The sequence below is a fragment of the Lampris incognitus genome, chromosome 14 (genome assembly GCF_029633865.1).
Source record: "Lampris incognitus isolate fLamInc1 chromosome 14, fLamInc1.hap2, whole genome shotgun sequence".
NCBI classification, from domain to species: Eukaryota; Metazoa; Chordata; class Actinopteri; order Lampriformes; family Lampridae; genus Lampris; species Lampris incognitus.
The window spans coordinates 51,598,441-51,615,917 of NC_079224.1; the positions used below are offsets into that span (position 1 = coordinate 51,598,441).

Genomic DNA, 17,477 nt, shown 5'->3' on the forward strand with positions numbered 1-17,477 from the left:
CGTGAACATTCCAAAAGCTTTGTAACGGTAACAAGACACAAGTCGTGAACATGACAAAAGATTTGCAACAGTAACAAGGTACAATTCGTGAACATTACAAAAGCTTTGTAACAGTAACAAGACACAAGTTGTGAACATGACAAAAGCTTTGTAACAGTAAGAAGACACAAGTTGTGAACATGACAAAAGCTTTGTAACAGTGACAAAGCACAAGCCGTGAACGTGACAGTAGAGTTGTAACAGTAACAAGGCACAGGTAATGAACATCACAAAAGCTTTGTAACGGTAACAAGGCACAAGTGGTGAACATGAGAAAAGCTTTGTAACAGTAACAAGACCTAAGTCGTGAACATGACAAAAGCTTTGTAACAGTAACAAGGCACAAGTCTTGAACATGACAAAAGCTTTGTAACAGTAACAATGCACAAGTCGTGAACATGACAAAAGCTTTGTAACAGGGACAAGACCCAAGTCGTGAACATGACAAAAGCATTGTAACAGTTACAAGGCACAAGTCATGAACATGTCAAAAGCTTTGTAACAGTAACAAGGCACAATTCGTGAACATTACAAAAGCTTTGTAACAGTAACAAGACACAAGTGGTGAACATTCGAAAAGCTTTGTAACAGTAACAAGACACAAGTCGTGAACATGACAAAAGCTTTGTAACAGTAACAAGGCACAAGTCGTGAACATGACAAAAGCGTTTTAACAGTAACAAGGCACAAGTCTTGAACATGACAAAAGCTTTGTAACAGTAACAAGGCACAAGAAATGAACATGACAAAAGCTTTGTTACAGTTACAAGGCACAAGTCGTGAACGTGACAAAAGCAATGTGACAATAACAAGAACAAGTCGTGAACATGACAAAAGCTTTGTAACAGTAACAAGGCACAAGTCGTGAACATAACAAAAGCTTTGAAACAGTAAAAAGACACAATTCGTGAACATGACAAAAGCTTTATTACAGTAACAAGACACAAGTCTTGAAAATGGCAAATGCTTTGTAACAGTAACAAGACCCAAGCCCTGAACATGACAAAAGCATTGTAACAGTAAGAAGAACCAAGTCATGAACATGACAAAAACTTTGTAACAGTTACAAGGCACAAGTCATGAACATGACAAAAGCTTTGTAACAGTAACAACGTACAATTCGTGAACATGACAAAAGCTTTGTAACAGTAACAGGACACAAGTCGTGAACATGACAAAAAACTGTAACAGTAACAAGACCCAAGTCGTGAACATGACAAAAGCATTGTAACAGTTACAAGGCACAAGTCATGAACATGTCAAAAGCTTTGTAACAGTAACAAGGCACAATTCGTGAACATTACAAAAGCTTTGTAACAGTAACAAGACACAAGTGGTGAACATTCGAAAAGCTTTGTAACAGTAACAAGACACAAGTCGTGAACATGACAAAAGCTTTGTAACAGTAACAAGGCACAAGTCGTGAACATGACAAAAGCGTTTTAACAGTAACAAGGCACAAGTCGTGAACATTCCAAAAGCTTTGTAACGGTAACAAGACACAAGTCGTGAACATGACAAAAGATTTGCAACAGTAACAAGGTACAATTCGTGAACATTACAAAAGCTTTGTAACAGTAACAAGACACAAGTTGTGAACATGACAAAAGCTTTGTAACAGTAAGAAGACACAAGTTGTGAACATGACAAAAGCTTTGTAACAGTGACAAAGCACAAGCCGTGAACGTGACAGTAGAGTTGTAACAGTAACAAGGCACAGGTAATGAACATCACAAAAGCTTTGTAACGGTAACAAGGCACAAGTGGTGAACATGAGAAAAGCTTTGTAACAGTAACAAGACCTAAGTCGTGAACATGACAAAAGCTTTGTAACAGTAACAAGGCACAAGTCTTGAACATGACAAAAGCTTTGTAACAGTAACAATGCACAAGTCGTGAACATGACAAAAGCTTTGTAACAGGGACAAGACCCAAGTCGTGAACATGACAAAAGCATTGTAACAGTTACAAGGCACAAGTCATGAACATGTCAAAAGCTTTGTAACAGTAACAAGGCACAATTCGTGAACATTACAAAAGCTTTGTAACAGTAACAAGACACAAGTGGTGAACATTCGAAAAGCTTTGTAACAGTAACAAGACACAAGTCGTGAACATGACAAAAGCTTTGTAACAGTAACAAGGCACAAGTCGTGAACATGACAAAAGCGTTTTAACAGTAACAAGGCACAAGTCTTGAACATGACAAAAGCTTTGTAACAGTAACAAGGCACAAGAAATGAACATGACAAAAGCTTTGTTACAGTTACAAGGCACAAGTCGTGAACGTGACAAAAGCAATGTGACAATAACAAGAACAAGTCGTGAACATGACAAAAGCTTTGTAACAGTAACAAGGCACAAGTCGTGAACATAACAAAAGCTTTGAAACAGTAAAAAGACACAATTCGTGAACATGACAAAAGCTTTATTACAGTAACAAGACACAAGTCTTGAAAATGGCAAATGCTTTGTAACAGTAACAAGACCCAAGCCCTGAACATGACAAAAGCATTGTAACAGTAAGAAGAACCAAGTCATGAACATGACAAAAACTTTGTAACAGTTACAAGGCACAAGTCATGAACATGACAAAAGCTTTGTAACAGTAACAACGTACAATTCGTGAACATGACAAAAGCTTTGTAACAGTAACAGGACACAAGTCGTGAACATGACAAAAAACTGTAACAGTAACAAGACACAAGTCGTGAACATGACAAAAGCTTTGTAACAGTAACAAGACACAAGTCGTGAACATGACAAAAACTGCAACAGTAACAAGACACAAGTCGTGAACATGACAAAAGCGTTGTAACAGTAACAAGGCACAAGTCGTGAACATGACAAAAGCTTTGTAACAGTAACAAGACACAAGTTGTGAACATGACAAAAGCTTTGTAACAGTAACAAAACACAAGCCGTGAACAGGACAAAAGCATTGTAACAATAACAAGACACAAGTCGTGAACATGACAAAAGCTTTGTAACAGTAACAAGACCCAAGTCGTGAACATGACAAAAGCTTTGTAACAGTAACAAGAGACAAGTCTTGAACATGGCAAAAGCTTTGTAACAGTAACAAGACCCAAGTCGTGAACATGACAAAAGCTCTGTAACAGTAACAAGGCATACGTCGTGAACATCACTTTATATCTTGTTACAGTCATGTGACATGTTGACATTACATTAACAACAGCAAAATCCTTCACCGTAGCCTATTTTAAATTAAAAACTGCTCCACTAGGGGCGTCTGGGTAGCGTGGCGGTCTATTCCGTTGCCTACCCACACAGGGATCACCGGTTCGAATCCCTCTCTTACCTCTGGCTTGGTCGGGCATCCCTACAGACAAAATTGGTCGTGTCTGCGGGTGGGAAGCCGGATGTGGGTATGTGTCCTGATCCCTGCACTAGCGCCTCCTCTGGTCGGTTGGAGCACCGGTTCGGGGGGGGGGGTACTGGGGGGAATAGCGTGATCCTCCCACGCGCTACGTCCCCCTGGCTAAACTCCTCACTGTCAGGTGAAAAGAAGCTGCTGGTGACTCCACGTGTCAGAGCCGGCATGTGATAGTCTGCAGCCGTCCCATGACTGGCAGAGGGGGTGGAGAAACGACCGGGCCGGCTCGGTAGAGTGGGGTAATTGGACAGGTGCAATCAGGGAGTAAAGTCCAAAGAAAAAAAAAACAGCTCCACTGTAGCCATAAAAAATGTGAGCAATGTTGCTTGTCCACACTTGCTTTTAGTTGATGTTGTTCAATAAAATGGCAGCACTGTGTAGTGCTGCGAACAACTAAAGTACAACGTGAACCCAAACTGACAACTGGCATCAACACTGACTCAATGTTGATGAATGGCTCATGTAGCATGGGGAAGATCTTGTTCAGATGTCATGTGGTGGAATGATACTCAAGCAAAAACCAGCCTTTTCAAGGGTTGACCGCCATCCTCCTTGTTTGTTTTTTTTGTGTGGCATCTTTACTTATTTTATGGCGGAAGAATGAGGTGAGCACTGCTGCTGAAGCAGCTGAGTCCACTCCCAGAGACTTAGAGATGAAAGCTGCCCCTCAGGCAATGGCTGAGCCTAGAGAAGTCCCCGAGGAGCCCACTGTGCCCCCTGCTGGTGAAGCTGCATCATCAGAAATTACCCCCAGCCCTAAGGAGGAGAAGCCTGCGGTGAGTCCATGAATCAGCTTGCTGATCTATGCCACAGAGCTGTGTGTTCACTTCTCCATCAGTGGCACCAATATTTCCCAAATCGTATCATTGTCATTTTATCATCATCAACCTCATCCTTCTCTTTGTCTTTGCTATCCTCATTAAGACTGTTTTTGTTGCCATATAGATGGTTTTTTTTGTTTGTTTATACTAAAACAATTTTCCGTGCTATGATTTATTGTTGTCTTATTTGGGTAAAATTGGATTTGATTTGGTGTTTGAATCATTTATTTTGTCAAACTCCATAATCTGTAATGCCTCTGTTTATTTTCATTTATTTGTGGTACCCATGTGTTTTATAGATGAATTATTAATATTATTATTTCTATTAATAAGGACAAAAAAGTAGGGATTTAATGAAAGTTTTCATGTTGCATCACAGTGAGATAAGTAAACATGATGTTGTCTTTCCAAAGTCTACTGTTGGGTCTCCAGTTGAGTTTGCAGCCACGGAGGAGATGGCGCTCGCTGAGGTATGTAGCACCTCCGTCAAAACACATCAGTATCAGCGGATTAAGGCGGAGCTCTGTTTTCCCCTCTTCTTTTGTTTGCTGTCCCGTTTCATTTATGGTAATTTAACAACTCATTCCATAAGCTTCAATTTATTACCACTTCAGGACATGTTATAAAGCGCTTCATTACAGCTGCAGGGCCGGTTGATATTGTCCACTTTTTTTGTTTAATTCATGATAGTATCATTTGTGACTCAATAGTAGAACTTTGTCAGTTTATTGAGCAGAATTTTAGAAATCAACCCCTTTATAAATGCATGATTAGATTTAATTGGGTTTAGATGAGAAAGTATGTTTTGTAAAAAGCTCATTTGTTTCTAAATAAGTTGTGTGCATACTACAGCTGAATTGTTGCTTCACACTACTGCATTTCATAAGGAACCTAGAATGAATTGTGACAACAGTCCGCTCCATATAGTTCTAGGTGGTTTATATTTTCCTGCCTTTCTACTCAAGGTGATTCAAAACATTCCACTCTGGATTTTTTTCTGAGAAAAAAATTAAAATATTTCCAAGTGGTATCATGAATTTAAAAGAAATAAGTCTGACTACACCATTAGCAGGCATTCACAACACCTCCTGCACCGCTATTCAAATGTGCTGTCTGAGTGTTTGGACTATTAGCTGCAGTGGAAACTGTTGTTACATGCATCAGTCAGGCTCTCGGTCAGGCTGTTTACATGCATCAGTCAGGCTGTTTGCATGCATCAGTCAGGCTGTCAGTCAGGTGGTTTCCATGCATCAGTCAGGCTGTCAGTCGGGCTGTTTCCATGCATCAGTCAGGCTGTTTCCATGCATGCCAGGCTGTCAGTCAGACTGTTTCCATGCATCAGTCAGGCGGGTTACATGCATCAGTCAGTCTGTTAGCCAGGCTGTTTACATGCATCAGTCAGGCTGTCAGTCAGGCGATTTACATGCATCAGTCAGGTTGTTAGCCATCCTGTTTACATGCGTCAGTCGGGCTGTTAGCCAGGTTGTTTACATGCATCAGTCAGTCTGTTAGCCAGGCTGTTTACATGCATCAGCCAGGCTGTCAGTCAGGTGATTTACATGCATCAGTCAGGTTGTTAGTCATCCTGTTTACATGCATCAGTCAGGCTGTTAGCCAGGCTGTTTACATGCATCAGTCAGGCTGTCAGCCACAACACATCACTCACTCATTTTATTCATGAAGGCAATGCGTTGGAAATGGTGATCTGTATACATACTTTACTTATAAGGACAAAATTGATTACAAAAAACAATGTTGCTTTAACTAAGAGATTTGCTAAAACATGCATAGCCACATGATTGATGCTGTTTTCATACATTTTGCTGTCATGTTTTGTCTGTTTATACTGTTTGTGCCTCTGTGTATACTTGTGTTGCTTTAATGGTTGAACTGAAATAACATAAATTTAGATTAAACAAACTGTAACGTGGTCTTCCAATGGCGTATTTAACAGAAAGCTGAACTCAGAAAAATCCAGTTCATTCTTGTTCATGTGTAGAGAATGTAATCTAGCTGTCTAATGTTGACTTGGCCAGAAACTGTGGTAAAATGACTTATGTCCACACATAGACACAGCCTGCTGAAGAGACCAGAACACCTCCCAGTGAAGCAACCCCACTGGTAACTATGTCTGATGCCTTAACACATGTGTTATATTTAATGAGTGCAGAACTTTACTATGAATATAAGTATACAGTTGAATTTTTCAAGAGACAAAGAAAATGAACATGACTGGGAAGAAGCAGGTACCAATTAAAGATATAATATATATTACACTATTAAAGATATGATATACATATACTATACTATTAAAGGTACAATATATACTATACTAGTAAAGATAAGATATATACTATACTATTAAAGACACACTATACTATGAAAACTACGATACTATTAAAGATGCGATATACAATTTGCTATGAAAGATACGATATATACTATACTATTGATTGAGATGGTTTGGACATGTGTGGAGGAGAGATGCTGGGTATATTGGGAGAAGGATGCTGAATATGGAGCTGCCAGGGAAGAGGAAAAGAGGAAGGCCAAAGAGGAGGTTTATGGATACGGTGAGGGAAGACATGTAGGTGGCTGGTGTGACAGAGGAAGATGCAGAGGACAGGAAGACATGGAAACGGATGATCCACTGTGGCGCCCCCTAACAGGAGCAGCCGAACATAGTAGTAGATATACTATACTATTAAAGATACAATATATACGATACAATATATACTGTTAAATATATGATATATTTTATACTATTAAAGATACAATATATGATATACTATTAAAGATACGATATATACTATACTATTAATGATACAATGTATAGGATACAATATATGCTATTAAATATATGATACAATATATAATATACTATTAAAGATATGATATATACTATACTATCAAAGATACAATATATACTATGCTATTAAAGATACAATATATACTATACCACATGCCTCAGAAAACTTCTTGGCATAAAGTGGTATGACAAGATCCCTGACACATAGTTCCTCTCTCGCTCAAGACTGTCATGCAATCACAGCTTCGCTGGGTGGGCCACGTAGTTCACATGCCAGACCACCGGCTCCCAAAGAAACTCTTATATGGCAAACTCAAGCAAGGCAAACGCTCCCATGGTGGTCAAAACAAGCATTTCAAAGACACCTTGAACGTTTCGTTAAAGGCCTTCACCATCAACTACGACACATGGGAACAGAAAGCTTTGAACAGAGGAGAGTGGCGTGCAGCTGTCCAGAATGATGCAAACAACCATGATGCCGCCAGGATTGCTGCAGCAGAGAGCCGCAGGCAGGCCAGGAAAGACCGTTCTAGCAACCCTCCAGCTACTCCCACTATCCCATGCCCACACTGCCAAAGAACATTCAGGGTGCAGATTGGACTAACCAGCCATCTTCGCACCCACAGAATTCGGCCCCTACAGGATGACTAGATGGTCCTCGTCACCGTGACGGATGAACAACATATATTATAGTATTGAAGATACAATATATACCAGTTAAAGATACAATATATACTATACTATTAAAAATACAATACATACTATACTATTAAAGATGCAATATATATTATATTATTAAAGATACAATATATACTTTACTATTACAGATACAATATATACTAATCAAAGAAACATTGGATACTATACAATTAAAGATTTGATATATACTACACGATTAAAGATAGAACATATACTATAGTATTAAAGATATTATATATACAAGTTAAAGATACATTATATGCTATACTATTACATATATGATATATACTATACTATTAAAGATGCAATATATACTGTAAAAGATACATATATACTTATAATATACTGTTAAAGTTACAATATATACCATACTATTAAATATACAATATATACTATTAAAGATATGATATATACTATAATATTAAAGAGACGATATATACTATACTGTTAAAGATATATGCCAGTTAAAGATGCAATATATACTATACTATTAAAGAGATGATATATACTATAAATGCAATATATATTCTAAAAGATACAATATATATACTTATACTATACTGTTAAAGATACAAGATATACTATACTATTGGCACAATGTTTGAACAAAGCTAGTGACAAATGTGCAGATTTTAAAAGTACATTTTACTATGTTCTCATTGTATAACATCACAGTGTAGTATTATTCATTAGTGATTTTTTTTTCATTTGATTTGAGTGAGTGTTTTCTAAACTCTGAACATTTCTGAATGATACCCACGGTACAATGAATAGGTTTGATAACAAAACTTTATTCTGTTGTTGACTCAAACTCAGCTAGAAATCGTTTGTGTACTTAGTGTAGGTTACACTATTGTGTCACTCTGTGATAATTGTTTGTTATATTTACCCTGCAGAGCATTCTATGGAGAAAACTCATTCTAAAAGCTTTTGGAAATAAACACCTTAAAATGATAAGCTGCTATGCCTACAGTGCTGTTAACGACTACTGTCAAACTGTAAAACAAACTCGCATGTTCTTTTACAGCTTGGCTAACGGGTCGGACCCTTTAGTCAAGTGGTTAAAGTTGTCGCCTGCGGTGCAGGAGATACGGGTTTGTGTCCCGGCTGTGGCGGTCCGCGGCTGCCCCCCTGAGTTTGCTACACTATTTATTGCCGTAACAATATTATGTAGAGACACAATTTTAAAGTCTAGAATTTTTTTTCCCATAAGACATGAACATATCTTCTTTCTTCGGAATGTTTGATATCAGCTCTTAAATCTCTATTTTATTTCCCCGCAGGAAATACAGTCAACTCCAGAAGAAAAGGGGAGCCCTGTGAATGAAGCCTTGGTAAATATGTCCTCATCCCTATCACTCCTAATTCTAACCCATCATACCAGTAGCTGTATGGAATTAGGTTCTGTCAGTTTACACTGAGCTGCCAGTTTATTACACACACACCCCACCTCCACACACATAGTACATTCTAACACATCACAACAGTGTGACAGTTTATTAGACACACACCCCACCTCCACACACATGGTACATTCTAACACATCACAACAGTGTGGCAGTTTATTAGGCACACACCCCACCTCCACACACATGGTACATTCTAACACGTCATCCAAAGGAGTTGAATCAAGTGCAACTGGACTTGGTATATATCCGTGAAGATGTTTCGCCTCTCATCCAAGAGGCTTCCTCAGTTTGTGCCTTTCTGACTAGACCAAGCTAGTCTGACTGGCTGCTGATGAGACTCAGGACAAAATTCTGATTCTCATCACCAGCCAGACAGACTAGCTTGGTCTAGCAAGGCAAACGCTCCCATGGTGGTCAAAACAAGCATTTCAAAGACACCTTGAAGGTTTCGTTAAAGGCCTTCACCATCAACTACGACACATGGGAACAGAAAGCTTTGAACAGAGGAGAGTGGCGTGCAGCTGTCCAGAATGGTGCAAACAACCATGATGCCGCCAGGATTGCTGCAGCAGAGAGCCGCAGGCAGGCCAGGAAAGACCGTTCTAGCAACCCTCCAGCTACTCCCACTATCCCATGCCCACACTGCCAAAGAACATTCAGGGTGCAGATTGGACTAACCAGCCATCTTTGCACCCACAGAATTCGGCCCCTATAGGATGACTAGATGGTTCTCGTCGCCGCGACGGATGAACAACATATACTATAGTATTGAAGATACAATATATACCAGATAAAGATACAATATATACTATACTATTAAAAATACGATATATACTATATGATTAAAGATGCAATATATACTATAGTATTAAAGATACGATATATACCAGTTAAAGATATAGTATATGCTATACTATTAAAGATATGATATATACTATACTATCAAAGATACAATTTTTGCTATACTATTAAAGTTGCAATATATACTGTAGAAGATACAATATATACTTATAATATACTGTTAAAGATACAATATACTATACACACACACACACACACACACCATACTATTAAATATACAATATATACTATTAAAGATACGATATATACTATACTATTAAAGATACGATATATACTATACTATTGAAGAGATGATATATACTATAAGTTGCAATATATATTCTAAAAGATACAATATATATACTTATACTATACTGTTAAAGATACAAGATATACTATACTATTGGCACAATGTTTGAACAAAGCTAGTGACAAATGTGCAGATTTTAAAAGTACATTTTACTATGTTCTCATTGTATAACATCACAGTGTAGTATTATTCATTAGTGATTTTTTTTTTCATTTGATTTGAGTGAGTGTTTTCTAAACTGAACATTTCTGAATGATACCCACGGTACAATGAATAGGTTTGATAACAAAACTTTATTCTGTTGTTGACTCAAACTCAGCTAGAAATCGTTTGTGTACTTAGTGTAGGTTACACTATTGTGTCACTCTGTGATAATTGTTTGTTATATTTACCCTGCAGAGCATTCTATGGAGAAAACTCATTCTAAAAGCTTTTGGAAATAACCACCTTAAAATGATAAGATGCTATGCCTACAGTGCTGTTAACGACTACTGTCAAACTAAAACAAACTCGCATGTTCTTTTACAGCTTGGCTAACGGGTCGGACCCTTTAGTCAAGTGGTTAAAGTTGTCGCCTGCGGTGCAGGAGATACGGGTTTGTGTCCCGGCTGTGGCGGTCCGCGGCTGCCCCCCTGAGTTTGCTACACTATTTATTGCCGTAACAATATTATGTAGAGACACAATTTTAAAGTCTAGAATTTTTTTTCCCATAAGACATGAACATATCTTCTTTCTTCGGAACGTTTGATATCAGCTCTTAAATCTCTATTTTATTTCCCCGCAGGAAATACAGTCAACTCCAGAAGAAAAGGGGAGCCCTGTGAATGAAGCCTTGGTAAATATGTCCTCATCCCTATCACTCCTAATTCTAACCCATCATACCAGTAGCTGTATGGAATTAGGTTCTGTCAGTTTACACTGAGCTGCCAGTTTATTACACACACACCCCACCTCCACACACATAGTACATTCTAACACATCACAACAGTGTGACAGTTTATTAGACACACACCCCACCTCCACACACATGGTACATTCTAACACATCACAACAGTGTGACAGTTTATTAGACACACACCCCACCTCCACACACATGGTACATTCTAACACATCACAACAGTGAGGCAGTTTATTAGGCACACACCCCACCTCCACACACATGGTACATTCTAACACGTCATCCAAAGGAATTGAATCAAGTGCAACTGGACTTGGTATATATCCGTGAAGATGTTTCGCCTCTCATCCAAGAGGCTTCCTCAGTTTGTGCCTTTCTGACTAGACCAAGCTAGTCTGACTGGCTGCTGATGAGACTCAGGACAAAATTCTGATTCTCATCACCAGCCAGTCAGACTAGCTTGGTCTAGCAAGGCAAACGCTCCCATGGTGGTCAAAACAAGCATTTCAAAGACACCTTGAAGGTTTCGTTAAAGGCCTTCACCATCAACTACGACACATGGGAACAGAAAGCTTTGAACAGAGGAGAGTGGCGTGCAGCTGTCCAGAATGGTGCAAACAACCATGATGCCGCCAGGATTGCTGCAGCAGAGAGCTGCAGGCAGGCCAGGAAAGACCGTTCTAGCAACCCTCCAGCTACTCCCACTATCCCATGCCCACACTGCCAAAGAACATTCAGGGTGCAGATTGGACTAACCAGCCATCTTTGCACCCACAGAATTCGGCCCCTATAGGATGACTAGATGGTTCTCGTCGCCGCGACGGATGAACAACATATACTATAGTATTGAAGATACAATATATACCAGATAAAGATACAATATATACTATACTATTAAAAATACGATATATACTATATGATTAAAGATGCAATATATACTATAGTATTAAAGATACGATATATACCAGTTAAAGATATAGTATATGCTATACTATTAAAGATATGATATATACTATACTATCAAAGATACAATTTTTGCTATACTATTAAAGTTGCAATATATACTGTAGAAGATACAATATATACTTATAATATACTGTTAAAGATACAATATACTATACACACACACACACACACCATACTATTAAATATACAATATATACTATTAAAGATACGATATATACTATACTATTAAAGATACGATATATACTATACTATTGAAGAGATGATATATACTATAAGTTGCAATATATATTCTAAAAGATACAATATATATACTTATACTATACTGTTAAAGATACAAGATATACTATACTATTGGCACAATGTTTGAACAAAGCTAGTGACAAATGTGCAGATTTTAAAAGTACATTTTACTATGTTCTCATTGTATAACATCACAGTGTAGTATTATTCATTAGTGATTTTTTTTTTCATTTGATTTGAGTGAGTGTTTTCTAAACTGAACATTTCTGAATGATACCCACGGTACAATGAATAGGTTTGATAACAAAACTTTATTCTGTTGACTCAAACTCAGTTAGAAATTGTTTGTGTACTTAGTGTAGGTTACACTATTGTGTCACTCTGTGATAAATGTTTGTTGTATTTACCCTGCAGAGCATTCTATGGAGAAAACTCATTCTAAAAGCTTTTGGAAATAAACACCTTAAAATGATAAGCTGCTATGCCTACAGTGCTGTTAACGACTACTGTCAAACTGTAATACAAACTCGCATGTTCTTTTACATCTTGGCTAACGGGTCGGACCCTTTAGTCAAGTGGTTAAAGTTGTCGCCTGCGGTGCAGGAGATACGGGTTTGTGTCCCGGCTGTGGCGGTCCGCGGCTGCCCCCCTGAGTTTGCTACACTATTTATTGCCGTAACAATATTATGTAGAGACACAATTTTAAAGTCTAGAATTTTTTTTCCCATAAGACATGAACATATCTTCTTTCTTCGGAATGTTTGATATCAGCTCTTAAATCTCTATTTTATTTCCCCGCAGGAAATACAGTCAACTCCAGAAGAAAAGGGGAGCCCTGTGAATGAAGCCTTGGTAAATATGTCCTCATCCCTATCACTCCTAATTCTAACCCATCATACCAGTAGCTGTATGGAATTAGGTTCTGTCAGTTTACACTGAGCTGCCAGTTTATTACACACACACCCCACCTCCACACACATAGTACATTCTAACACATCACAACAGTGTGACAGTTTATTAGACACACACCCCACCTCCACACACATGGTACATTCTAACACATCACAACAGTGTGGCAGTTTATTAGACACACACCCCACCTCCACACACATGGTACATTCTAACACATCACAACAGTGTGGCAGTTTATTAGGCACACACCCCACCTCCACACACATGGTACATTCTAACATGCCACAACAGTGTGGCACTTTATTAGACACACACCCCACCTCCACACACGGTACATTCTAACACATCACAACAGTGTGGCAGTTTATTAGACACATACCCCAGCACACTTTAACAACCTCCACACACATGGTACATTCTAACACGGCACAACAGTGTGGCAGTTTATTAGACACACACCCCACCTCCACACACATGGTACATTCTAACACGTCACAACAGTGTGGCAGTTTATTAGTTACACACCCCACCTCCACACACATGGTACATTCTAACACATCACAACAGTGTGGCAGTTTATTAGTTACACACACCCCACCTCCACACAAATGGTACATTCTAACACATCACAACAGTGTGGCAGTTTATTAGACACACACCCCACCTCCACACACATGGTACATTCTAACACATCACAACAGTGTGGCAGTTTATTAGTTACCCACCCCACCTCCACACACATGGTACATTCTAACACGGCACAACAGTGTGGCAGTTTATTAGTTACACACCCCACCTCCACACACATGGTACATTCTAACACATCACAACAGTGTGGCAGTTTATTAGACACACACCCCACCTCCACACACATGATACATTCTAACACATCACAACAGTGTGGCAGTTTATTAGACACACACCCCACCTCCACACAAATGGTACATTCTAACACAGCACAACAGTGTGGCACTTTATTAGACACACACCCCACCTCCACACACGGTACATTCTAACACATCACAACAGTGTGGCAGTTTATTAGACACATACCCCAACACACTTTAACAACCTCCACACACATGGTACATTCTAACACGTCACAACAGTGTGGCAGTTTATTAGGCACACACCCCATCTCCACACACATGGTACATTCTAACACGGCACAACAGTGTGGCAGTTTATTAGACACACACCCCACTTCCACACACATGGTACATTCTAACACGGCACAACAGTGTGGCAGTTTATTAGACACACACCCCACCTCCACACACATGGTACATTCTAACACAGCACAACAGTGTGGTAGTTTATTAGGCACACACCTCACCTCCACACACATGGTACATTCTAACACATCACAACAGTGTGGCAGTTTATTAGGCACACACCCCACCTCCACACACATGGTACATTCTAACACAGCACAACAGTGTGGCAGTTTATTAGACACACACCCCACCTCCACACACATGGTACATTCTAACACATCACAACAGTGTGGCAGTTTATTAGTTACCCACCCCACCTCCACACACATGGTACATTCTAACACGTCACAACAGTGTGGCAGTTTATTAGTTACCCACCCCACCTCCACACACATGGTACATTCTAACACGGCACAACAGTGTGGTAGTTTATTAGGCACACACCCCACCTCCACACACATGGTACATTCTAACACGGCACAACAGTGTGGTAGTTTATTAGGCACACACCCCACCTCCACACACATGGTACATTCTAACAGACCAGTGTTTCTAGCATCAGTTAGTGTTCAGGTGAGCTTTTGAATGGGCAAAATGCGTGACCAATGTCAGATGCTGATGTTGTCAACAAAGAACAAGAACATGTGTCTCCAGTGGACACAGGAGAGGCAAACCTTGACCGTTGAGGAGTGGTAAAATATTTCTGGGTCAGGCGAGTCCTGGTTCATTTTGCATTATGCTCATGGTAGTGAATAACCTCACTGAATGGTACCAGGAACATGACAGTGAGTTTTCGTTGCTTTAGTGTTGGTCTGCTTTGTCCCTGAATCTCAACCCTATCGAGCATCTGTCGGATGAAGTGGAAAGGGCTGTTTGCAGCAAGACTGTACAGCTGTCCAATTTGCAGCAACTGCGCAATGCAATTGTTCCGCACGGTACAACGTATATGCACATCACATCCAGCATCTTGTAGAATCCATGCCCAGACAAATTTATGCTATTGTAAAGGCCAAAGGAGGCGCAAGAAGCTGCTAGATAGATGTACTTAATAAACTGGCAAATTAGCGTATACCAATCAGTTTTTTGGGCATATGTGAACACAACAATTGCATCCAGGTGCAGATAAAAAACAATTTGACTGAGACCACTGAGAAAATGTGGACACGGTCCACTTCGAAACAAACTCCTGAGCCGGTCCTTTCAGAATTTGGCCTGACACAGTTCATCGTTTCAGACTTGGCACCAGTTTGCTGTGAATTGGTACAGCATGTCACTGTAGGCATTGATTATTTTATCTTCTCCTGTGAAGCAGCACGTCTCCATCTAATGAAATGTAGCTGCATAACAGAGTTTTCAAGACAGCGTTACTTCACATTGAAATTGCACGTATACAAAACTCTAGCATGTAAACCCAAGAATCACACCGAAGACAATGAGTCATTAACCAAGCTGGTCCAGACGCTGCATTGATAGATGCTGCATTGATGCCCTCAGTCGGTGTTGTGTGAACCATTTTTTTTTTACCCTATTCTTAGGGTTTGCTGAGCCTAAAGGAGTGTCTGCTTACTTCAGGGTTGAGTAGTGATGAAACACTGTTTATTGGAAGCATTCAGAGAAGTAGTTTACAACACGTTCGTAGCCTCGTTCTGAAAACATACATCTGCGTAGAGTCTTTATACTGTTTTCATGCCATCTGGCGTAGTCTCTGCATGTTAGCAAGCTAATCTTGGTACAACAAACAGGGTGGCTCAGGGTGGCTCCATTTTATATCGGTTCTCATCCAAGGGTCTTCCATGTCCCAGACAGAAGTTCAGAGCTTATTTCTCCCTGCCAGGATCCTCCATGATTACAGACCACCATATGCTTATTCCCATACCGTATCTTTGAGTGCAGGGCCCAGTCACTCCTCATGTTAGTACATAGTATGAGAAAGAGTACTAATACGATTTATTAGACTGATTATTTATTATGATTATGAAACTTAATAAAAGATGCTAAATATATTAATATTTTCCTCACATTCTTCCTTTTTGACATAACATGTCAATATACAATGAAAATATGAAATATGTAAATAGATCATACAGAAATGCATATCATAAAAGCAGATAGTATGTTTCTTGTACTTCCAGTTGCAGTGTGTTGTAGTGCCATCTGCTGGCCACATTCATTGCCATCAGTACTAGTGTTCATGTATGTATTATAGTTAGGGCCCTACCAAATTCACGGCCGTGAAAATCGCGTCACGGACCGTGAAATCAGCCTCTTCCCGTGTAATTGACCATTTGCCGTGAAATGCAGTGAAATGCAGAATTTAAGTGCGCAACCAGTTTGAGAAAATACTGTGCTGACATGATTGACATTTTGGATGCGCGAATAAAAGCATTCACGTGTCTAAGACATTGATTGGTTAAATGAGCATCCGGGGTGGTCGCAATCATCATTGTTGTTACTAGCATAGTTTGAGTTAGCTGTCGCCAGCATGTTAGCTTAGGCCCTAACGTGCTGAAGATGTCGAAATCTAAAGCCTCAAAAAACACGACTGCAGACGACAGAGTAATTGAGTTTGGAAAACATATTTTACACGCTGATGGCGGGAAATTATTTTGTACGAGTTGTAATATCTCCTTAGATCACAGTCGACGAGCAACGATTCAGCGTCACTTGGAAAGTGAAACTCATCTCAACAAAAAGAGGGCTGCCGAAAAAGAACCACAAGGTGGTTCGGAGACGAGTCAAACGAGAACATTACGCAAAGTAGATTTAAACAACCAGCGGCCGAATTCCTGAAAGCAGTGCACATTTTTGACCCTGCACAAATACTTATTTTGACGGTGGATTTAAACTCACTCAGCACGGACATTCCTGGATTTGACAAAAACTGTTGGCTGGAATTGCCCAACTACAAACACATCGCACA

The 17,477-nt window shown here is 39.4% G+C and overlaps 1 protein-coding gene across 1 annotated transcript in view; it reads left to right on the top strand.

Annotated features, from left to right (window-relative positions):
* amph (amphiphysin) overlaps positions 1 to 17,477 on the top strand; it is a 254,448-nt gene that overhangs the window by 201,882 nt on the left and 35,089 nt on the right. Inside the window, exons 18-23 of the mRNA XM_056293150.1 lie at positions 4,036 to 4,212; positions 4,671 to 4,727; positions 6,328 to 6,378; positions 9,049 to 9,099; positions 11,109 to 11,159; positions 13,230 to 13,280. Coding sequence (XP_056149125.1) covers positions 4,036 to 4,212; positions 4,671 to 4,727; positions 6,328 to 6,378; positions 9,049 to 9,099; positions 11,109 to 11,159; positions 13,230 to 13,280 — 438 coding nt within the window. The remainder of the gene's footprint in view (positions 1 to 4,035; positions 4,213 to 4,670; positions 4,728 to 6,327; positions 6,379 to 9,048; positions 9,100 to 11,108; positions 11,160 to 13,229; positions 13,281 to 17,477) is intronic.